Source organism: Scatophagus argus, chromosome 12 (assembly GCF_020382885.2).
Source record: "Scatophagus argus isolate fScaArg1 chromosome 12, fScaArg1.pri, whole genome shotgun sequence".
NCBI classification, from domain to species: Eukaryota; Metazoa; Chordata; class Actinopteri; family Scatophagidae; genus Scatophagus; species Scatophagus argus.
In genome coordinates this window covers 8,841,013-8,864,169 of record NC_058504.1, presented here as the reverse complement: position 1 = coordinate 8,864,169, position 23,157 = coordinate 8,841,013, and the positions used below count along the sequence as shown (strand labels likewise).

Here is a 23,157-nt window from a genome sequence, read left to right as displayed (position 1 = left end):
CGTTTGCCTTTCAACCGCGACAGAGCCTGGACCAACTGAGCCGAGCACGCTTAGGGGAAGAAGCTAAGTCGTTCAGCACCGAAAGCCGGTCAGTAGTCTACTTCTTAAAATAAATCAGAATTTAAGTGCGTACTAAGTGAATGACTAGTCGGAAAACTTTGAGGCCTTTGATAAGACCAGTATGTGACACTAGCCAGCTGATGGATTTATTTGCATCCGGTTTGAAATATCAATCTCTGGGGATGAACAGATGCCATACAAAGCAGGAGAATGGATTTTTTTGATTTGACGTTAAAATGTTTCGCCTCTGAAACACTGTTGCAAGCACTCTGGTTGTTAATCCACAGCCCTCACTATGAACGGTTTTCTCGGGGACTGTGTTTCTAGTCTAAATTATTCAGCATTGGGAAAGTTTCCCAGAAAATGAGTTGAATTGGTTGAGAATTTTAAATGTGCTGAAAATAATGTCCATCACAATTTCCCAGATCCCATGGTAACATGTACAAAAATAACGTACCTTTGAAAAGCTTCACTTTTTGAGTATTTTTGCTCGCACTAATGATCAGTGACTTATCAAAATTGTTATGGTATGGTAACTATCTGAATCATACAAAACAAATTGTCAGAAAATGACAGATACAAGAACTGGAGGAGGATGCCTTTAAATTTTTTTCATGCTTATAGGGACAAGCAGGGGCACAGTGACTCCATTTTGTCTCAAAGGCAGAAGACATAACAGAAAGACCCTTATGTCCCCTCGCTTCTTTTATTAGGTCTGACACAAGTCTAGACTGGTCCTTTTCTGGCCATGTAGGGTTAGGATGGGTATTGCTGTGTCAAAAATGGTGCTGGACTGAGGCACTTTCAGTCACCAAAAATGCCCTAAAAATGTCAAGCAGATTCTGCAGCTAGACTTCATCTTAAGGCAAAAATTAGGTTTACAAAATAAAATGATTTAATCAGGACACCACTTCCCTTATGATGCAAACTTCCAGAGCTACATTAATTTACTGCTCAAGCTTGTAATAAATATTAGAATGTTTCGATTTCCATTATTAATCATCATTAAAAATAGATTTTTAGTCTTAGCTTGCAGCAGAAATACCTGTAATGCACAGAATAAAATAAACAACAAATCTTTTAAAGAGCATGATGACAAGCACTGTATTTCTGTAACTTTGTACGCAGCTTATACCTATATGAAGGAATTAAAGTGACAGAACTAAAATTGTTATATAACTGAAGTTATATAACAATCTTACAACACAAAAATCCCACACCAGAACACATTGCTTAAAATTTAAGGTAGCAACGTTAGCTCTGACTGAATGAAATGCAAGAGTGCCAGTGAAACAATAAATACCATTTAGTCAGTCTCACCTCCAATTCTTTATTTTAAGTATATCATTTACAGAAATATTGTGAATCTCAAAACTGACAGAATTTTCAACTGATACCTCATCCCCTAGCAAAACTGTAATAGGAATTCTTTTCATATCTTCACAGAGAAAAAAATAAAACCAAAGAGATGAGAGGAATCTTTGAGAGATGGTTAATAGGTTTAAGACATCAAGTTTGAATTACAAAAGGTAAAATTCTGTTTTTAACAGGCAGAAAGACTGGAGTTATTTTCTGCTGTACAAGCTAGCAGCAGACACCTGAGGCAGCAACAGCTGTCATTTCCAGGTAAACAACTTCACTGTGGTAACTGGACTGAAAGGAGACAGAAGATATTCAGCTTATTTTACTCTGGGACAAAGGATTTCATGCATTATTGCTGGAAAAATGAACCAGGATTTGATTAGATTTTCTTCTAAAATAGCCTTCTGGTAACACTGCACCAAAGTAAGATGTGGATATGTATTACTAGTTAATGTATAATTAGTATAAAATCCTTTCAAAATTGTTTTTGATTTTGGTTTGTGTTTTATACGCATGACCAGAATGAAACATGCTTGGACTACTGAAATTCACATATGACCAGTGTCTCCTACCTACAGTATAAAAACAAATTAGAAAAACAAGCTACAAAGATTCTTTCATGAAAAACAGCATTCTCAAATCAACTCGTAACATACTGCAAATGAAATTTACACTTGATTAAAAACAAGAACACAGACACACTGAACACAGTGTAGCAATTAAATAAATAGTAAAATGGGTTGACTATTGTGACAATGAGCTGAGCTCATCAGAGTTTTCACAGGTATGATTGTCCATGGTTATGTAGAGGGTGGATGCATCAGGAGTTCTCAGCTACACATCAAGAGTGCAGAGGAGTAGGTGAGAGTAATCAGTCAGCCAGCTGGATGGACACAAGATGTGCATGAGGGGTTTTATTACTGGGAGTGACTGTTTCCTTCAAAATTTGAACTACTACAATCCATAGAGGCGCACCACAATCCCTTGGGTGTAGCTTGGACCACAGGAGAAGAGGATCTTAAGACTGCTTGACCTTGTTCTTTTCCTGGTCATTGATGTGCTGTTCCTCTCTACTGTCCTCTCTCTCCGGCCGGTCGTCACTCTGGCGGGCAATAAGCAGTCGGCAGGTGAGCAGAATACCAAAGACTAGAGCGTGGGCGTACCGTTTCAGGGGGTCTCCTACTAGCTGGTGGAAGAACAGGACAGCCAGCATGACCAGTAGCAGCAAGAAGTTGGCCACATCCTTTGGCCTGCCCGGCACCAGGGTGAGCACCACACCACAGCCCACCTCCAGAGAGCCAATGATCTTACGAAGCAGGACTGAGCTGATCCCTATCTTTTTCAGGCCTGGCAATGCCTTGGCATAGCTCTTGTATGCCCTTTTCTGAAAAGAAGAAGTACAGAGATCTTTTTAAAATATTTCTAACATCAAACAAAGGTCTTACAAATTCCCATGGATGTCCTTTAGTGAGGTCATTTAAGGGCCGTGTGAAGTCACCCACTCTCAAATGTAGTGCTTTCATTTCATGAATGTGGTTGCACAATTATTCTTCGGCCGTGCACCCTGGCTCAAGAAAGCCCGTAAACGTATTCAATTATGATATGAAAGTATAGTCTGAGGATATTTATTTGGATTTTGCATGATGGCTTTCGGCAAGCCAGTTATCATCTTCCACACAGGACGTTTCAACATCAGTACCGACAGGTGCATCTCACAGAATTTGCTCGAATGCGCCGCCATTGCTCTTAAGCTGTCAAGATGCTTTTAATATTAAACGAGACGCTTAGCAGCTGCTCCATATTAAACGGGCTTTAAAAGGAACGCTGTAGCTTACAAATCGGTTGATTAAACGGCATGTGTGTGCATCTTTAAGCTAAATTGTGGCACGCATTAAGAAAGTAAGGCGCATTCATTGATTCGCTGTTCATCCCTGTCTCAGCGTTCACCAGTTAATGGCAGACACATATCTGATTGTCCCACGTATCTAAAATGAATTAAGGATGTCACCTGTTGTAATACCTAAATATTTCAAGATTTATCCTTAAAAATGACAGGATTAGCATGTGTGCTAACTGTGTTGTTGCATGCAGTGCAGCACGTCTTAACATTTCATATACATGGCAACTCATCTGCCAGATTAACTAAAATACCGCTTCACAGAGGCAGATTAGAGGAGAAAGTCTACATCGAAAGCATTATTTTATTTATCTTACGCATTATCCACCATTTAGGTCAGCATCTAATCACATTATTCGAGCCTGAGAGCCTTTCTCGTGTGCAGCTAACACAGAACAATAGCCCTGTTGCCCACACAGATGAGGGCACGTTAGCCTTCCGCTTTACTCACCATCTCACTGTATGCATCTTTGCTTAGTCTCGGAGTGAGCTTAATGGTTCCCATGAACACGAAAAATAAACCCAGAGCAAAAGAAAGGGCCACAATAGTTACTGTCCTTGGTGAGGCCATCTTTCGCCTTCGTGCATGCAGCAGGCGCTTCCCCCCACTGAATTGAATGAAAAGTCTGACGGTTTCCTGGTGAAGATGAGCCAGGGGGATGGGCTTTCTGGATGAGCGACAAAAATGGCGTCGCCCTGGTCCCCTCTCTGCGCCGCATCCACGATCCGACAGGAGCTCACTCACCCCTCACACACAGCTGTACACTTTCATTACTGAAAACTGCAGATAACTGAACATCTGGTTGTCTATACCTTTACGTGGTAGCCCGTCCAAGCAAATTGAAACGTTGCAAAAATTAAAACTTTTTTTTTTTTTTTAAATGCCATTACAAGCCCGTTATATTATTGCAAATCTCTGTTTAAGAAAGGAAATTATATTGCAGAACGCTGCCGCCAGGAAGTCCGTTTAGTTACCTACAAAGCCTCACATAGTCTTGCACCCTTATAGAAAGCTATTAGTATCATTTTGTGCCCCAACAAAGACTCTCTGATCTTCCATTGCCTTTTTTTAAGAAGTCCTCTAAGGAATCTGGTGAGGCTGGTGTTTTGTTAAAATTCACATTATTTTAACACACTATTCACATCATAACAAACATCCTCACGAGTCTTTAAAAAGAAAACTCCCTTGGAATTAAAAAAAAAAAAAAAGAAATTAAAGACCTGTTTTGTTTTCAATTTTGATTATTATCCTTTCCTAGTATCATTGTTAATAATGTTTTATTGCGATTGTTTATTTGTTTTTTTACTTGTTGCTATCATTGCCTGCATCTTTGCATGAAAGATGCCATAAAGTTATTATGATTTTTATCATTAATGGTCAAAGTAGTAGTATGCTATTATAACTTCACTTACTGATAACATGGACCTGATAGTGCTATTAGGCCATTATAGCTTTTAAACTACAATAAATCATCTCTAAACTCTCAATATGGTTATAAAATATTTGAACATTTTGGGAAAAACCTGAGGCTTCCAGGCAACCAGCAAAGACTCCAGCAATCCCACTGTGCCAGGGACAGAAATAGTCTCACACAACTCCCAATAAAACCACAATCTGGCGTTTTTACTTGTACGTTTTAAATACACTAGATATAACAAGTTAAACAGAGAGCTTTACAGGTGCTGGTTGGTGTATTTTGTTATCTTTGGGGTGAGCTCGCTGTTTCCAGTTTTTAAGTTAGGCTAACGGGCTGCTGGTGGTAGCTCGTTATTTACTATACATAAGAGCGGACCTTCTCATTTAACTCTTGGCAAAAAAGAGAAGTGTTTCATTAAATGTTTAACCTTTCCTTTAAGGTGGACCCTGCTCGGGTATCTGATTTTGGAGAGGGTCCCTCTATTAAAATTGAATTTTTATTGTTCAGTTTTTGTCTGCCATGTTGCACATTCCCAAATCAATGATCAAATTACAGGAAGTCGGACCAGGTTGTGCTCTAGCATAGAAGAACTGTACACATTGTACAGAATGTGGGACAAAAACCTAGCTCCTGTTTTTCCCTTCAGGGTCTCCAAGCTGGTTGATTTTGGCCATCCGGAAAAGTTTTACTTTTGTCCGCACAGACGGAAAATATATAAATACATATTTTATTCCCATTAGTGCCAGACAGCACAAAAAATGTCCCTTGTTATGTAGATTTCACTAAACGCTCATTAAAACCATGGGACGGTGAAATAAAACTCTGCAATGTTTAGCAAAATGAACATCACCTGGTGGTTTAGGCATTTGATGGTGTTCTTAAAAAAAATCCCAAATTAGGCTTTCACAATACAAGTATTTAGTCAGTAGTCATTCTTAGCAGCCCATGAGGCTCTGAATAGATTTTCTTTAAAGACAAATACCAGCTGTCTAACCTTCCTGTAGCTTAGGAAGTGACTACATGCTGTATTTAATTAATTTAGCACTTTTATTAAAGGCTAGCAAACCTTGAACAGACCAAATCTATACACATACTCACATGCAGAGTTATGGGTTCATGTGGGAATAATTAACTATTATTGTAGAAATTTTAGAGGTAACTACTAATAGAGCTGGATATATCTCATGAGTCACTTTAAGCTTCGACAGAGTTGTCCGCTATGTTGGATTTGCTTCACTACCATAGACAAGACAGTACAATCAGTTTTGATAAAACTGAACAACTGCCACAAAGCGGTAGCACAAAGACTCGTATCTGTGGTACCATCTGGTAAATAGAGTTTCTCCAGATACAGGAAATGAACAGTGTCTTGCAGAAGTTGGTCAAAACAGCACAAATATTTTGTTACTGCTGCAGTGTAAACACATAACCCATGCCTTGCAAGGAGTGACAACATGTTTATTGTACAATTTTATAGGTTTGTTCATTTCTTCAACAATATTCCATACTGCGCCCGGTGCACTGTTTATCGCTAAAAAGTGTTGATCGTTAAAAAAAAAGGGATACACTTTAAAAAGTCTCCCCCACAGTCAAAATCGCATAGATTTTTACAAACAAAACCTTTAACATTTTGGCCAGGTCCACAAAAAGCTTTTTAGATGCACAGTATATATAACAATTTAGTTGTCTATTTAGTTATATATCATTAATGTTTCTACCATTACATCATTATGCAGACCTGCCCTTCACTACACATTGGAGTTTTCACTCCAAAGGTTCAGCGATCAGGTCTGAAGTGATCATCTACAGAAAGTGATAAAGACACAACAGTTTTTAGAAAAAAAAAGAGTGTGAGTCTGTGAAGTGATGTTGTGTGACCATGTACCACTGCTGTGGAACAAATCCTTCACTCAGGTACAGAACACAACCAGGATTCACTCTCACTGTCCCTGATCTTGACGTTCCTTCAGAGCCAGTATTGCTTTTCGATAAAGATCTATCGGGAGACAGGGTCATCTTTTTAAAATCAAAGCCGTGATTTCATCATGTCAGCGTCCAAAGTGTTATTGGATTTGATTTGGAGATGGAACAAGTGGATGAGGCTCACCAAAGGTTGCGGACAGGTCCACTGGTTGAGCGTAAGCTCCAGGCATCTCCTCTGTGTTGATCTTGTTCTTCCTTTTTACTTTGATGACTTTCTTCTTCTTCCTCTTTTCCCCTTTAACTAGAGAGAAGATATTAAAAAAATTATTAAATTGTCCTTTTTACACAGCTAATAACCAAAAATTGTAGGCCATCAATAACTGATTTCAACCTTTGAATGCCTTCTCATCATTGTCGGGCGATTCTGGCTCATTCAGCGTCTCTTCTTTAACCTTTGCTTTGCGTTTCGGTTTGCCTTTTTTCGGAGGGATCAGGGCACTGCTGGCTTTCTCTCTGTGACCAGAGTTTTCTTGCTCTCCTTCATTACCATCAACCTCCTCTTCTTCCTCCTCCTGAACGTTTGCTTCTTCTCGATCCTTCTCACCCTCCTTGGCCTTAACCGACTTCTTCTTCTTTTTTGTCTTCAGCTTTTTTTTCAAAGTTGTTTCCTGTGAATAAAAGGCTGTGTTTAATTCACGTTGTTTCTTCTAATATTCATTTTGTATGGCATTATAGATAGATAGAGATAGATACTTTATTGATCCCGAGGGAAATAGTCTATTGATCCCCAGGGGAATAGACTACCACTGCAAACTACAACTGCAATAATAAACATTTAGTTAAATCAATACCACTCTGATGGTGTCCATTAAAAAGTGAACATTGTCACCTAGAATTTGTGGCTGTAGTGTTTTGATTGAATTCAACTTTACAGGTGTACCTCATAAAGCGGGCACTGAGCGTGGTTTTTAAAAAGATTTTTTCCTAACCTTTTGCAGCATGTTTCGAATGGGTTGCAGCTTTCCTTCACCCTTGGTTTTTTTCTCCTTGTCTTTTGGTCTATGAACTTGGCGAAGATCTGACTTGCTCGATCGCATTCTGAGAGGAGGAATAAAATCCAGCATAAAATCTCTGTGTATTTTGTAATCTGTGTATTATGTTAATCAGTACAATATTTGTACAAAGGAAAGCATTCAAGGGTAAGGCTATTCTTACCGTTCTCCTTTGGTTTTTCTTCGTACTTTCTCTGTTTTCCAGCTCTTTTCCTTGTCTCTTGGTTCCAGAGGCCTTCTGCTGTCCTGGGCCACACGGGTACACAGCTCGGGGTAATTGAGACAAACAGCTCGCAGCAACCAGCGAAGGCCTCGTAGAGTCTTCCTGTCCGACCAGCGTCGCAGGTCCATTAAGGCTGAACAAGGCTCCTGATACAGAAAGGAAAAAGGTCTGTTTAAGTCTACCTGCATCTCTGCAATCCTGTATTTCTATGTTTTTTTACTGTTTCTGTGCCTACAAGAGATTTTTAATAGTTCCGTTTACATGCATGAAGTTTAGAACAACACTTACAATATGGCAAAGAGAGCGGCTCTGGTTGACCAGCTTCTCCAGTGAGAGAATTTCAATCAGCTCACTTCCCAGCAAGGCGTTCATTTTGTCCTGTTTGTTAGCCAACCTAAGAAGAAAAAGTTTCAGAACAGGTTGGAACTAAGTAGTTTAGTTATTTCATATTCCCTCTCATTATCCACCAGGGGGCACTGTTTACTTTGCACATGATGTAAGCTCTCACTCGAAATGTATGTTTGAAGTTGAATATAATTACACTAATATGGGCTTTCCTGACACTCTCGGCTGCTTCAGTAGGTCAGCAAGAACCTCCTTGACCTCCTTCATCCGCTGTCTGTCCCAAGAGTCCACCACGAAGATGATGCCATGGGCTTCTCCGTAGAGCTCCCTCCAGGCTTCTCTTGCCTCTGCTGATCCTCCCACATCCAGCAAGGTGACCAGGTAGTTCTCCACTCTCAGCTCATTTCGAATGCAGCCCTGGGTGGGTCCTGCTTCCACACCATAGGGGACTGAAAGAACAGCAAGCAAAACAAAAGGTATATCATTTGTTGTGTTCCTTTTAGAGCACTTTAAGAGATAAATCATTTGCCAAGTCACTGTTGAATTACCCCTTAACATCCCTCTGATGGAGGATGTTTTTCCTGCTTTGTCAAGTCCAACCACCAGAATGGTCACTTTCCTGCAAAGACATATGCACAGCACAGGAAGTCACTTAAAGGGATAGTTCATGTTTTGATGTCAAGTTATATGAGGTACTTACCCATTAAACCACATGAGAATACAAACATACTAACCAATCAAAGCAACAGTCGAGCAGAACCTCCCATATTGTGTAAAATATATATATTTTTTTAGGTGTACCTTTTTTGGGTAGCTAAAATGCATTTTACTGCTGCCACTGCAGTACATTGCTTAGTTTCTGCTATTGCTGCTGCCTCTACAAACTGAAGTTGTGCCAAAGCAGAAACCACAAACCAGATGAAGTGTGCATGACATGCAAATCCCTTTTATGCAAAACTACCAGAATGCAGCACATGCATCACCAATAATTTTTTAAAGACTCATTTTACCTTTACACACATTTACACAACCCTGTCATTTTTCAAGAAATGCATTATTTGTACCTGATCGGCTCCTGTATTTTTGAGACCCAGGTGCAGCAGTTGCTCATCAGGTTGAACATGTTTACTTGAGGTGAGAAAGGTGTGCACAGTGGCCACCATCTTCTCTGGAACTGATACCTGCAAACAGATGGTCAGCCTCAGTATGACTCACGCACACACAGAAATAGAGCCGGTCAGTTGAGTCACTGGGCTGTCATGGTCAGGTCTAACACAAAGACGCTTTGTGTCTACTGTGGGCTTTGGAGCCTTTCACAGATGGTCAGACATCCAGGCAATGCTTTGATTGCCAAGAGTCTTTCTTTAAGTCTCCTGAATCTAAAATTGTCTCTAATCTCTTAAACACAGCTTCATTTCACGTCTTATTTTGTTTAGTTTCTTAGAAAAATAACCTATCAGAAGCAAACAAATTAGAAGTATCTATCTGCAAATATAGGAATACTGAAATATAGTATAAACATAAATATCTATCTATATAATTTTTCTCTGTAACTAGTCTCAATATCATCTTTATGAGCCCTGCGAAAGTGTTCTGCCACGTCTAGGGAACAATGAGTAATCCTGTTGGGTCTTTGTAGTACACATGCAGCAGGTGTGTCTGAGACCATATGCTAAAAAAAAAAACACGGGCAGATCTTTCAGTCCTTTTAGCAGTGCGTCTGTTAAGGCTTCTGTAATCTGCTAAAGCCAGTTTAGAATGGCCTCTTTTTGTAGTGTTGTTAACAAGCTGACCCATATTTGTTTTGGCTGCAGAATACAGTGAGGTGATCACAGTTTCCACCATAGTGCAAGTCTTCCATGTTTGAGAACAGTATTTTGCGCAAGCATCTGAGGTTGCTGTGTCATTCACACCAAATTAGTATAACAGTGTCGGAAAATATTTTTGTATAGTACTGAACTTTTAAATGTGAGTGGAGATTTTAAAAAAGAACATTAAATGTATACTCACTGCAGTTTAGTTTAAGTTTGTTTTGAAAAATACTGCAGTTATACTGAATACTGAGATGTTTTTTGTTCCAACTGATTGTTTAGTTCTGGTCCCTATTTTGTAAATATATAAATGTTAATATACAAGTCAATTTATGAATATCAGAAAGCATAAATAAAATAAGAAACCAGAATATTAAACACAAAGAATAAACTATAAAAAGCTTTAAAGTGTAATTAAAAATCCCAGTAACAGACATAATGGACAACTAAAACTATAGCAGGCTTGCAGTAGATCAATTTGTTTATCACTAATAGAAAAATACAGTACATGTATTAAGATTTCCATCATAACTTCTAAAAAAACACACAATAACAGTGCATCAGTTTAAATAACAATCAGCAAACTGTGCACATGGGTAGGAACACACAACGGATTCAGTCGGGGACAAGCAGCAGGATTATCAATGAGGGACTAAATTACATGTAACAGTTTCAAAATTTGTGAAAGAGTTTAATATGCCATGAGAAGTTTAAAAAATACTTACAGAAGCAAGTCTATGTCCATGCATTTGTTTACGTGTTCGTCTCTGCTAACATCTTGTACCCAACAGCTACAGAAGTAATCAGGCTCACACTAAGCCTTTGGTCACCCCATGTGGGAGGTACAGCCTGGGAAATGTTGGATTGGCATTCCAACCAATCACAGAGTCGTTTGAGCCAGTCGATAATCCCATTGGATGGCGTGGTTCTTCTTTAACTATAACAAACTAAGGTGCATATATCCCACCGGGAGAACTAAATGTGTCTCATGGTGTGATCTGTGGCGTGCTGTCACATCCTGTTCCCGCTGAAGTCTGAAAGCAGAGTGGTGGCAAAGTGACTCACAGAGGTAATGACATCATAACCGCGGTGACCAGATGTTGTCACATTACAATGTACGTGCAACAACCTGACAGGTACAATTGGACCTAAAGCTTATTACAGACCTATTTTTTTCTTGTGAGGTACATTTTGATTGGATTAGATGTGGCGTGATAATTTCACAAATAACAATGTTGAAAGGGACTGTAGCTAACCAACATGATACCATGTTTATACTAATAGTTATTAGTGGGTCTATAGTGCACGATTATGTGTATACTAATTATGTTCTGCATGTGAACCTATAAAGATATGGCATTTAATTCTTTTTACAGGGCATTTTTCTCATCCGGCCAGGGACAACAGAGGAAAATCAATTTTAGGCTGTTTACCACCGACTAGAGAACACTGTTCCTGTCAGATAAAAGAAATAAAACATAAACAAACAAAGACAGATTCAGTATGGATTATAACAAGAGTATATTTCACGTGAAAACATGTTTCTTTACACTTTGTTTAGAATAGATCAATGTCATTTTCTCACTTTAAATATTAATGTTCAGTTGCAACCCGGGCTCACTTTAACCTTTACAAGAACATATTAGATAATAGTATTAATACATAGAGTCCAATACATCTTGTAATGCAAGCAGGAGCCACTAGAAGGCCTCATATTCACAGGATTTATTTTCACTGCTCATGGCTGCTGTGCATATTGACCACTACGTAAATAACATAAAGGCTCCATTTTCTAGTCCTTGATAAGCCATGATTAGTCTATTCATAACTGAACATACATATTTTTGATGTGCACCCTCTATTAACACCAATCTACAGAAGTGATTATTTTCTATCTTAATGTTTATCTCTTAAATCTAAAGAAAACTCACAGTGGAGTGAGGGGCAGAGTTTCTGCAGCGAGTATGAAATTATACATTAAGCAAAGGAGTGTTGCTGCCAGCCTTCAGAGACCTGCAGCCTGGTTGTTGTGCAGGCCTTATCTCATTATGTCATTAAATCAATGTCCAGTCAGGATCTGCCCTCTTCTGCTGAGTAGACTCATCCCAGACTCTGACCACAGCCCTGTGTCAGCTGACTGACAGGCACACACACACACACACACGCACATACTGCAAAAACAGCAGCAGCTAAAAACCACACCCCCCATCTGCTCCTGTTCTCCACATTGTAAACATGTTTCAAGAGACCTCTGACCGATGATTTTGCTATCCGGGTTACAGTCAGATTACTTTACTGCATCTGCTATGAAATATTGTCACTGAAGGAATCGTTCACCACAGTCCAAATAAAAACTGTGATAAGTATGAAGCTACGTTCAGGGGGCAGTTTGTCCAGCTTAGCAAAATGACTGGCACCAGAGGGAAGCAAATAGCCTGATTATTTGTTTCCTCTTTTCAAATTTAACAGAACAAAGCCCACCAGCACCTGAAGTTCACTAATTAACTCTTTAGAACTGGCTTGTTTACGGTGTACAAAAACTGAAGTATATAACAGACACACACAGATGTTACGAAGGGTCATGTGCCAGGCAAAGAGTAGAGCCTGCAGGAAGTGAAGGCACCTGACCAAGGGACAGCATGACCTGCCAAATGGTGATATTTTTTTTTAACACTTCTTTGTTTTGTTAGAATTAAACAAGATGAAATGTATTAATCAGAAAGCTTTAGAAGTTCTGGTACGTAGCTTTTGTTACCTACTAGAAGAGCCAGTCAAGTTGTTTCCCTCTGTTTCCAGTTTTTATACAAAGCTAAGCTGACTGTCTCCTGGCTGTAGCTTCATAATTAATGTACAGACATTAAAATGGTGTCACTAGGCAAGAAAGCAAAGGCAAATTTCCCAAACTGTCAAACTCTCTCTTTAAAGACAATTCATGTCGAAGACAGGAAGAGCAATTTATTGCTCTGCTAAAGAATTTTAAACATAGACAAGCAGTGTACCTGATTGGCCCCTGAGTGATAACAGTGTACAGTTCGTGATTTCCCCATAATGATGTTTCCATCTTCCACTTCCCCTCGACTCCACAGAGCATGCATCCTCTGCAGTCTGAAGTCACTGACCTACACCAATGCTTCACAACACACATGCATTAGTAATGACAAGCCTTCGCCCCTTTCACAATGCTATGCTGATGTGTCTGAATCTGATTAGACAGGGAGACGTGGACATGTTTGGGACGATCTGTGTTCAAACTGTGCCACGTTTCATAGTGAAAGAGAAACAGAACAACTCACCTTGTTGTTGTGTTTAACAACACAAAGACACCTACCATGACGGTAGTTTAAGGGCTTGATTTCTTGATGTTTTTCAGAAAATAAGACAGGACTTACTTACACAGACTGGTTTTGCATTGGAAATATTAACTATGTCAGTACAGATTGTGTGCTTCTCATACATCTTTCAAACAGGTACTCTTTGTTTGCATAAGTAGTTGAGCAAATATAGAACTCACTCAGTTTCACCTGAGTCTCAAAGTGTCAGTGTTGTCTAATGGGCATGTAGCCTCAAGAAACAGGAATACAGTGAGGAGAAGCCTGCGGAAAACGTGAATGAGATGACAGAGTGACATTTTAGAAGCTGATTCAGTCTGAGTGTGTGTGTGTGTCTGTTTTGCACCTGTTCACATGAGGCCTGCAAGTCACCATAACACTGCCAAGTCCGCCCTGTTGGTGGAAACTAAAAATGGAAGTGGGGAGAAACTGATCTCTCTGTGCTCTCCCTCCACAGTGCTTCCACTTGGATAGGACGAATACTGTACGTAACAAAGCTGCAGTGCATTTCTCCCAGTTGCAGTTAGTTTTTTTAGCAAATCAAATGTTGAATAATTTGTCGTGTTTCACTAAATTCACAATAATGTTTTCTTTCTCTTATTTCTTTATTTATTTCTCTTACTATTGTTATAGAAAGACTGAGAGGCCTCTAGGCCTAGTAGTTCTCAAGGCTACAGTTCAAATATTGTTCGAATATGTGTTAGTATTTTCATTTGTAATCCAGACTGTGTATTTCCGAGCTTTTATTTTTTAAATCTTCTTGTACAGTTGATTCATTATTATTTATAATCTATGTAACTGATACCTTTTACATTCTTGATGTGTTAGACCTTCATTTTTACTTTATACCTCGCTTTACTTCATTTTCACTTTTATTTTGTATCTATTAAATTAGGTATACAGTAGAGTGTATTTATAACGTATTTATTTCCGGAACAGCTGCCTGTCCAAACACCTTTCTGTGTTCTTCATGCCGTTTGTGTGTTTTTTGCATTGTGTCTTGACAGTGTGTTTGTATGTTAGTATATGTATATAAAGAAGTAAAACGTCAAAAACGAAAAAAGAAGAAACGTATATAGTGATGAGTAAAGTCCTGATAAAGTTCGATCCAATCTAATCTAATCTAATCTATCTAATCTATTTTACTTTGAAAGCGGCCGCCCATCATTTCCGGTACCGCCCCGTGTGTTTCTGGCTGACTTCACGCAGCCGTTGAGCTGATAGCGCATCAAAAGACCGCACAAGTATGCCGACACGAAGACACCCAGACCTTCTACAGCCTGCGGTCAGATCCTGGAGAAAACCTCGGTGTGTTTTAAACCTTAACACCATTTTTACTCAAACTTAAATCCACACAAATCCTCCGAGTCGGGACAATAAGTGTTTGACGAGGTTGAACTTTCCCCATTGTGCACACCGACGGGGCGGTCACAACCCTGATATCACTGCGGATAGTCAGGTGGCTTCGTTTGGATTAAACGGGGTGGTAACGCCACGTACCGCGGTGTAACAGACAACCAAACAAAAGCTCCTATGAGCTGAGTGAGTGGCTGTCAGCTGAGTTTTCAAGTCAAACAAAATGTGAGACCGGCGATGATCAACTTGGTGGAAAGTTGGGAGAGACGACGGATCAGGGGACTGAATTACAAAAAGTGATGTTTTTGCTAGCGCGATTCGGCAAGACGTGTTCAGTCCAACTCCAGCGTCATTTATCCACCTCGAACTAATACTGTGGGCGAACCATGGAGGAGCAGGAGAGGGACATCTCGGACCTAGACCCGCAGGAGTGCCCCTCGGTGGTGGAGAACGGAGTCATGCTGGTGGTGAGCCACAGCCGGGTCGCTCCCCCCTTCAGCGTCGTGCTGGCCACCGTACTGTACTGCGCAGAGTTCATCTCCGCCGCCGTGCTCTGCAGCATGTACCACAAGACCGACGATGTCATCTGGATGGGCTTCACCATCGCCTTCATGCTGGTGCCCGCTGTGCTCATACAGTTGGCGCTGACGTTCATCCACAGAGACGTGGGTCGGGACCGGCCTCTGGTCCTCTTCCTGCACCTGCTGCTGCTCGGCCCTGTCATCAGGTGGGTGAAGGTCAGGTGGCGCAACGCAAAGGCATGGTCATCATGGGATGGGTGGGGTTGACATGTTAAAGGACAGCTCACTACAAATACGTTGATTTAGTCCTGGTGGTTTTTCCATATTCCATTTCCATATGCACCAGTAAGGTTAATAAAAGGCCTGAAAAGTCGTGTCTTCCGAACCTGGCAGTTTTACAAGACAAAGGTTTGGTATTTTTCGATTCTGTCCCGATAAATACCTGCTACTCGTGTTTAAAAGCAGCAATGCTTATTATATTAAAGCGACTAGTCACCTGACAGAAAATTAACCTGCAGCTATTTTGATAACCGATTGCTTATAATGGAAAAGTACACACCAGGGGCCGTGCTCTGGTCCTGATCACTGAAAGCAGACTTGAAAGAAGGACAAAAGAAAGTGTCACACATTCTGGCTTCATTTGCATTGTTCAGTAAAGGATGAGTGTTGATCTTGTAGAAGGCTTGAGGGTCGAAACATCTACCTGATAAAAGAGACGTGGATGTAGAGTGTGTGCGCAGTGCGTTTTTCTTGCTTTCAGGATCAGTTAATTGCAAAATATTAGCCTCAGATGTGAGCATTTGATGTTTTTACTTAACATAAATGCTAAACAAACAAAAAAGACATGAAATTATAACAAGAAGTTTCACTGTTGGTCTGCGTTGGTCTGTTGCAGTTCATCAATTGAATGTGTGTGATAGACTGTAGCAGCATCGTGTTAACTTTGTTTGAAGCAGTTTTGGTTTCTTTTTGCAGTGAAGAATTACTGCACAAACTGAATCACACTCCAGATGGAGAGCCTTTCCAGTATGTGTAAGTAAGTGGGATGATATGAGCATAACAGCCTCCCACGTCATGTAAAGGTTTGAGCAGGAATAGACATCAAATATAAGGAGTTCTGAGCTTTAAATTTGTAGTCCTCCATGAGTATGTGGTCCCATCCTTTAGTGAAACCCCCTGCAGGCTAGACTCTAAAACCAGTCTGTCAAATGACTGCTATGTTAGCACCTGCTCTGGTGACACGTTCTTCATGTGTATCGCTTGTACGCCACTCACTTGTATGACCTCATCTCAGGATAATGGCACCCAGAGACCTCAGTGCCACAGACCAGTCATACTAATGATTAGGCCTGGCTGGCTCAGGAGCAGAGGGAGGTCAGGAAAGGGTTGCAGATGTTGCCGGAAAGGCTCTGAGAGGTTAATGCAGCTTGAATTTTAAGACGCTTGTTGAAGACGGTTAGTCTGTTTAAATACAGGCAGTCTGCAGTTTGTTCCACCTGATGTGCTGTGACTCATGCAGGAAGAAGTAGGCGGAGACTTGCGCTGTGAAATCCAAATCTGCACTCCATTTGATCTCTTTCTCTTTCTGAACTTTTGTGTCAACAGTGAGCCCTCAGGGGATGTTCAGGTCTGTAAGAGTTAAGCAGTGGGGCAGAAATTCAGCCTTATGTTCAGCTCCGTGCAGGTTATGTGCTACAGGAAGAACGCTGTGCAGGAGAAAGTGTTGCTTAAAGGAATATAAATACTTTGTTTTATGGCTTAGTTTTTAGTGCAGCATAAAATAGTCCAACAGATTTCAAAAGAGCATACGTAAGAAAATGTGTGCCGATAAAGTGAGGTATAAAGACCTAGGAGAGCTACAAATGAAACATGTGCAGACCTTTTTGTAATGCTATTCACAAGACAGGAGGCAGTTTTGGTTTGAGCTTATCTGTTGTGTATTGAAGCACATCACAACAGATAAAACTGTATGTTTTCAGAACGCAGTGCCAAGACTTGCACAATTTCCACCTTACCTGTTGTGCTAAATGCCAAATATGCTTCACATATCAGGGCAATTTAAGACATGTATAGAGGCCAGACCTTTCTTTTAATACAGCAGTGCTTCAGTTTCCCCAGTTAACTGGACCAAGGTCAGGCACAGGTCTATAATTATCTGTTAACACTGGAGATAAAGCTGAAGGAGACCACCTACTGCTCTGTTTCAATATGAAGTGAGAGTGCTGGCGATTTTTAACACTGTTACTCCAGTCAACAGAAAGCAGATTGGATTGAGTTTGCATGTAATTTTCCCATGTAAGTGATGTGGTGTTTTAAAACTCCACTCAGGGGACTTGCAGACCAACAGCCGTGGTGTTTGATTTAGTGATGACGGCCTCAACTTCATGGATGATGTTTGACTTTGCTTTGATATCTCTTTTGCATCGGCTTTTATTACTTTTTTAGATACCTTCTTCTAAGTAACTCAAGGCCAACTCGGTGGAGGATCCCTGACAAAGAAAACAGAAAAGACAAACAAATAGTATATAAGACTAAGAGTCTCCTGCTTGCGGCTAATTTGGCTTTGAGCTAAATGGTGTCCACTGTGCTAACATGCTAACATGGCTGATGTTTATCAGAGATTTGCCATGGTCACCATCATCATTAGCATGGTAAATGTCTTTAATTTTGCAGGTATTTGGACATAAACCAAAGCACTGAAGTATTGAGTTGCTGAGGAAAAAGTAAGAGGATCACTAAGATGAGTAGGCCTCATCTTCTGGAGACCATCATTTTGTGTATAGGCTTCATCATAACACAAACAGTAGCTGTTAGATATTTCGGTCTGGACAGAGTAACTGTCAGACTGACACTAGCAGCCATAGAGGCCCACTGCTGCAGCAGCCTGGTTAAGAATTATCCCGGATTGTCCTGCCAAATATCGAAAGCAGCAGCTATCTTTCAGCTCCAGCTACACTCGTTTATGATCTTGTACACAAAAGTGAGCCCATGCAACCATGCTGGCTGCATCGCTTGTGTGAGCTTTGAGAGCAGTTGTCATCTGTTACACTGATCCATAGCCCAGAAAACAAATGCTAGGGTTGTCATTTCAGAATATTTCATTCCATTCTGCGCTCTATTCTTCTGTTTTATCTCAAGCTCTTCTTACTCAACACTGTGCTGCTGTAAACAGACTCTTCTTGGCTCAGATTGGAGACTTCCTGTGTGACCCAGGGATGGTGTAATTGCTCATCTTGTAGCTGAACAGTCAGCATATTGTCTGCTATCAGAAACTGCATTTCAACTCACAACATGTAGAGATAGCTACAAATAAACTTCTTTTTTTCCTATTTTTAACAGCCTTGTTTTTGTAGTTTTGGAGTCTCCCAGAAGATTATCAGTCAATACTGCAACTTTTAGGAGGCGGGGTTGGAGTATCTGACACAGGCTGGACCCTGTCTTGACTTGTCTCCTAAGTGTATGATCCTGCTCCCGAAGCAGGGACAGAAACTACACAATTACTGTCAGTGTAGACCAGTCTCAGCATGTGGATCTTCTTGTTTGTGTCTCTTTGTGTTTGACACTCACCACAGCCTGATCAGGCTGTTGGTGTACTCCCAGACAACCAAGTCTTGCTAAAGAGCTGTTGAAAGAATTTCCTGAATGTTCTGGTTCCCTTTAGTCAGAGAAAAACTGTATTTCACTTGCCACCAGAGTCTTTTGACTTTTTTTTTCTAAGGCAAGTCCTCTTCTTTCATGTGGTATTTGTCACACCAAACCGCCGTGTTCACACACACAGCAAGGGAACAGATTGCGAGTTTAGACTGCAAATAACCGAGCAGTATCCTGTGTTTCTTTTTATACATCCATAAGACGCTGGCCTGGAAGTCAGCATATTGATTCTCTTGGCTAATGCTTTCATCGGTAATGTTGCCTTTTTCTCTCTCTCTCTCTCTGCTAAGTGAAATTCAGTCTGCTTCTCCATTGCTTTGTAGAATCTTAAGTGCATGCTGGCTTCAGTTCAGCACCCTCATACTGCGTCCTCAGCCTATTGTGGTGCCAGATTTTCAAGGAAAGGATGTCAGTAAATCAGGTTTTTGTTGCTCTGTCATAGCGCTTATACAACAGGGCAGAATAACCCTCATCTGCCTGTGGTTACAAGGGAGTGAATATACTGACAGTGTGTGTGTGTGTGTGTGTGTGTGCTGGTGTAGAGATAAGCATGTGCTTCCAAATAACCGCAAGATTTCCCCTGCCTGCCTCTGACGTTTAGGTCAAGCACAGTTCAGGGACTTGTGGGGACGCTTGGCTCTGTGACGTATTCATTAGCAAAGAGTACAGTTTCCATACTAGTAGCAGCTGAAGCAACAGTCTGGGAAAATGTCCGACTGGTGACTGGAATGTCAGGACGGCTGGTAGCACCATGGAGGAGTACATTCATGTGTGACTCTTGGAGTCTGGGATTTTGGAGCAAAAGATAACATTCCAGCATATTGATGTGAGATTTAGTGCTGCAGTGGAAATCCTCAGGGGGCTGGGTTTGTCTGTTGAGCACAGATGTGCTGCACTGTGAGCTTCGGGTCATTTTACATGCATTATGCAGGGATAATAACTCTCACATTTTGCTGTCGGCAGGTGGAAAACTTGCACTTCCAGTTTAGGCAGTTTTCATGTTTCAGCTGGAGTATTTGTTTCTGAAATAATTTGACTAAATCTTGTGTCACAGTCGGGAAGAATTTGAATTGCTTATTTTAATATAGACACAATTACGTCGCCAGCATCTGCGGAATATTCAGATAGTTTCTTTAAAGTCAGCAGTCTGCACTTCACGGACAGAAATCTCTGGAAAAAAGCATGTTTCCCTCTTCACGAACAGTGTTGATTTCGACGCCATGCCCAAACACAGCAGACATTTACCTTGCAAACATAAAGAGCTACACACCCACATATTTCCAGTGCATACGTCCCGGCCTCAGGAAACTCTGTTTTCCATCCTCTTGCTGCCCTCTGGTGGATTCTCCGTGTTGTGCTCATTTTTGTTCAGCTGTGATTTTAAAAAAATGTCTGTTTGGGTGGCCCACATGAGACAACATATCTGACATCATTGTCCATCCATGACAAATACCCAGACATTTAATTTTAAAATTCTGGGCTGAACATAAGCTGAAACAACAAACGGCTGACATGTTGTACCTGGTACTTTCCTTTATGCTACTCAGAGTTTTCCTTTTCATATTCACTCTATGATGGTTAAATATCAAATGACACAAGTCAGCGTCACATTTAATTGTGGTGTCTCATAGCTTAAATACAACATTGTGCTGCCCTCTACTGGTGCGAATATAGTACTGCACTCACGGTCACTTTTCATCACTTCCTCAGGTGTTTTGAAGCTCTGGTGGTCTATTTCAAGGCGGGTAAAAAGGAGGAGCCTTACGTCACCATTTCCAGGAAGATCAGTTTGAAGAAGGGACAGCAGACGCCCATGGAGTGGGAAATAGGCCAGTCGGAGCGCATCCTGGCCACTCACCGAAACGCTTTCAAACGCACCGCGGTCATCCAGGCTTTTCTGGGCTCTACGCCTCAACTGACACTCCAGCTTTATGCCACAATCCAGGAGAAATACCTACTGCTGCCTGCAAGATGTAAGAATGACTGAGGGGTTAGAGTCAGCCAACATGCTCACAAAGACAGTCAGTATTTAATATTAAGCTGGTATAATATTAACCTTTTGCACTAACATAGTTCAGCATGTTAGCCTGCTGACATTTGCCAATTAACAGTTTACACAGTACAGCTGAGGCTGATGAGAGTTTCATTAGCTTTGCAGCTATTGTAGTAAGTGAATATATTTGAAAATATTGGCTGGACTGAATCATGGTGAGTCGATGCTGAGAGCAGAAGGAGCTCAGATGTTTTCGAATGGTGCAGCAATGTGATGCTGCTGACAACTAACAAATGACCTCTGTTTGTTTTCAAAGGGACTCTGATGATCATCACCCTGCTCTCCATCATTTACGGGGCTCTTGTGTGCAGCGTTCTGGCCATCCAGATCAGATACGATGACTACAAGGTGCGGTTGCGTCCTGCAGCCTACCTGTGCATGATCGTGTGGAGAGGCTTGGAGATTGCCACCCGCATCACCGCTCTGGTGCTCTTCAGCACGGCGCTCACTCACTGGGTGATCCTTGTCGGCATGGCCAACCTGCTGTTCTTCTTCTTCCTCCCCTGGGCTGAGTTCTGGGCCAGGAAAGGCTCGCTGACTGAGGACGTGGAGAAAAACTTCTCTAAACTGGGCACCGTCGTGGTGCTGAGCATGTTCACATTGCTCTACGCATGCATCAACGTCTTTTGCTGGTCGGCGGTGCAGCTGGACCTCACCCATCGAGAGCTCATCGAGAGGAAGCAGCGCTGGGGCCGCTTGGCCATGTACTACTGCGGACGCTTCGTTGAGAACTTTGTCCTCATCACGCTCTGGTACTTCTTCAAGTCGGACTTCTACGAGTACGTGTGCGCGCCTCTGCTGGCCGTCCAGCTGCTGATCTGCTACAGCCTGGCGGTGCTCTTCATGCTGCTCTTCTACCAGTTCTGCCACCCCTGCAGACGCCTTTTCAAGTACAACGTCCATGACTGCCTGCACTGCGTCTGCTGTTATAAAGGAACAGGTGGAGTGAGAGGCGGACGACGGACGCTGGCGCCCTCGTACTCCACCGCTGCCACCATGGTGCTGGTGCCGGATGAGCCGGTGGAGCTGCTGAACCCCAACAACTCAGAAGCAACAGACCTCATCAGTCAGCCGGGAGAGCGCGAGACAGCTATTGTTGAAGACATGATGGAAGCTGCCTGAGATGGGCGTTGTGGGGAATTAAATGAACAAACTTAATTTCTCCAATGTAGGAGAACTGCATTCCAGCTGGCGCTGCAGGGTGCACCTCAGAATGAGACCTCGTCTTTTTAACACAAGAAAACTGAATAATTTTGTGTTTTTGAATCTATCTGAATCTTCTGAAACTAACTACTGTTGGGGTTTTTTCCCCTCGTGAGTGCAGAAAACTTTCATTCATTCTGAGAAGGATTTAGGTTAACTCCTGAGGTCTTGATCAGGGATGATTACGTAGACTTCGGGCACCACGGGGCCCCAGTATACCAAAGAATGTAGCATGTCGAGGTAGGCAGCGATGCACAAAGGCCGTCTTGAAAGAGCAGCAGTGCGTACAGGACTGAGACAGGTGTGCAGGAATTGTGCCAAGTGTGTCCGAAGTGCCCTAAAGACTGAACAGGAACCCACCCGCAGTTTACTTCCTCTCAGGGTTTTTCACACTGTGGACGGCCCGTTTGCACGTTTTTGCATCTGCACTAACACAGACTAAAAATAGAAGAAAAACAGGAGTGCAAGAAACGGTCAGAAGAAGAATTTATCTTCCTCATACCCAACTGCGTAAGCCTGCTTTGATGAATGCCTTGTATTGATTACTGTCTGGTCTGGATGCCTCGATTGGAAAAACAGGTTGTTTTTTTTGGTTTGGCAAAAAGAAACATGGAAATATGTGAGGATCTTCCCCTGCAGGGAATATCATTTGCGTCGTTCAATATTAACATTACAGTCGATGCATTTAACGATACGGACACTGAATTGGTTTCTACTTCACTGAAGTGCTTTCACGGTTTGCGTGTTGTTTAATGTTTGGTCTGTTCAGTGCCTTGAGTACTCGTGTTTTACTTGAAAGTTAAATAAAGTAAGCAGTCTAAACATGTGTTCTTGCCCCTTTTTTTGTTTGTTTTTTTGTTATTAAAATAAAACTGAAAAAAAATCACCCATTCTTGTAACAAGCTTTGCTTCTCTGATCAAAGTCGAGCAAATTATAATTTCCCGTATGGTGC

The 23,157-nt window shown here is 41.4% G+C and overlaps 3 protein-coding genes and 1 long non-coding RNA gene across 7 annotated transcripts; 2 read left to right on the top strand and 2 right to left on the bottom strand.

The window, feature by feature from the left end:
• LOC124067843 lies at positions 1–13,936 on the top strand. Of its 4 annotated transcripts, XR_006844823.1 has the most exons (5): positions 1–88; positions 7,918–8,101; positions 8,515–8,756; positions 10,883–11,160; positions 11,468–13,936. It is a non-coding gene; the product is annotated as an uncharacterized LOC124067843 (long non-coding RNA). The 4 variants fall into 4 exon arrangements; XR_006844826.1 differs by lacking the exon at positions 10,883–11,160 and having other exon boundaries at positions 7–88; positions 13,878–13,936; XR_006844824.1 differs by having other exon boundaries at positions 8–88; positions 10,883–13,936.
• tmem35 (transmembrane protein 35) lies at positions 1,371–4,022 on the bottom strand. Its single transcript, XM_046405513.1, has 2 exons — positions 3,771–4,022; positions 1,371–2,806 (listed from the first exon to the last, which is right to left on the bottom strand). The coding sequence occupies exons 1-2, from the start codon at positions 3,888–3,890 to the stop codon at positions 2,441–2,443; spliced, it is 486 nt and encodes a 161-aa protein (XP_046261469.1). The 5' UTR covers positions 3,891–4,022; the 3' UTR covers positions 1,371–2,440.
• arl13a (ADP-ribosylation factor-like 13A) lies at positions 5,980–10,971 on the bottom strand. The gene is made up of 10 exons (XM_046405512.1): positions 10,817–10,971; positions 9,345–9,461; positions 8,829–8,899; positions 8,477–8,729; positions 8,224–8,329; positions 7,876–8,081; positions 7,650–7,758; positions 7,052–7,328; positions 6,845–6,961; positions 5,980–6,733 (listed from the first exon to the last, which is right to left on the bottom strand). The coding sequence occupies exons 1-10, from the start codon at positions 10,834–10,836 to the stop codon at positions 6,678–6,680; spliced, it is 1,332 nt and encodes a 443-aa protein (XP_046261468.1). The 5' UTR covers positions 10,837–10,971; the 3' UTR covers positions 5,980–6,677.
• Positions 13,937–14,574: 638 nt separating the features above from the next.
• On the top strand, positions 14,575–23,028 carry xkrx (XK related X-linked). Its single transcript, XM_046405511.1, has 3 exons — positions 14,575–15,503; positions 20,659–20,921; positions 21,258–23,028. Exons 1-3 carry the CDS (start codon positions 15,163–15,165, stop codon positions 22,121–22,123), a joined length of 1,470 nt encoding a protein of 489 aa, XP_046261467.1. The 5' UTR covers positions 14,575–15,162; the 3' UTR covers positions 22,124–23,028.
• Positions 23,029–23,157: the final 129 nt, after the last annotated feature.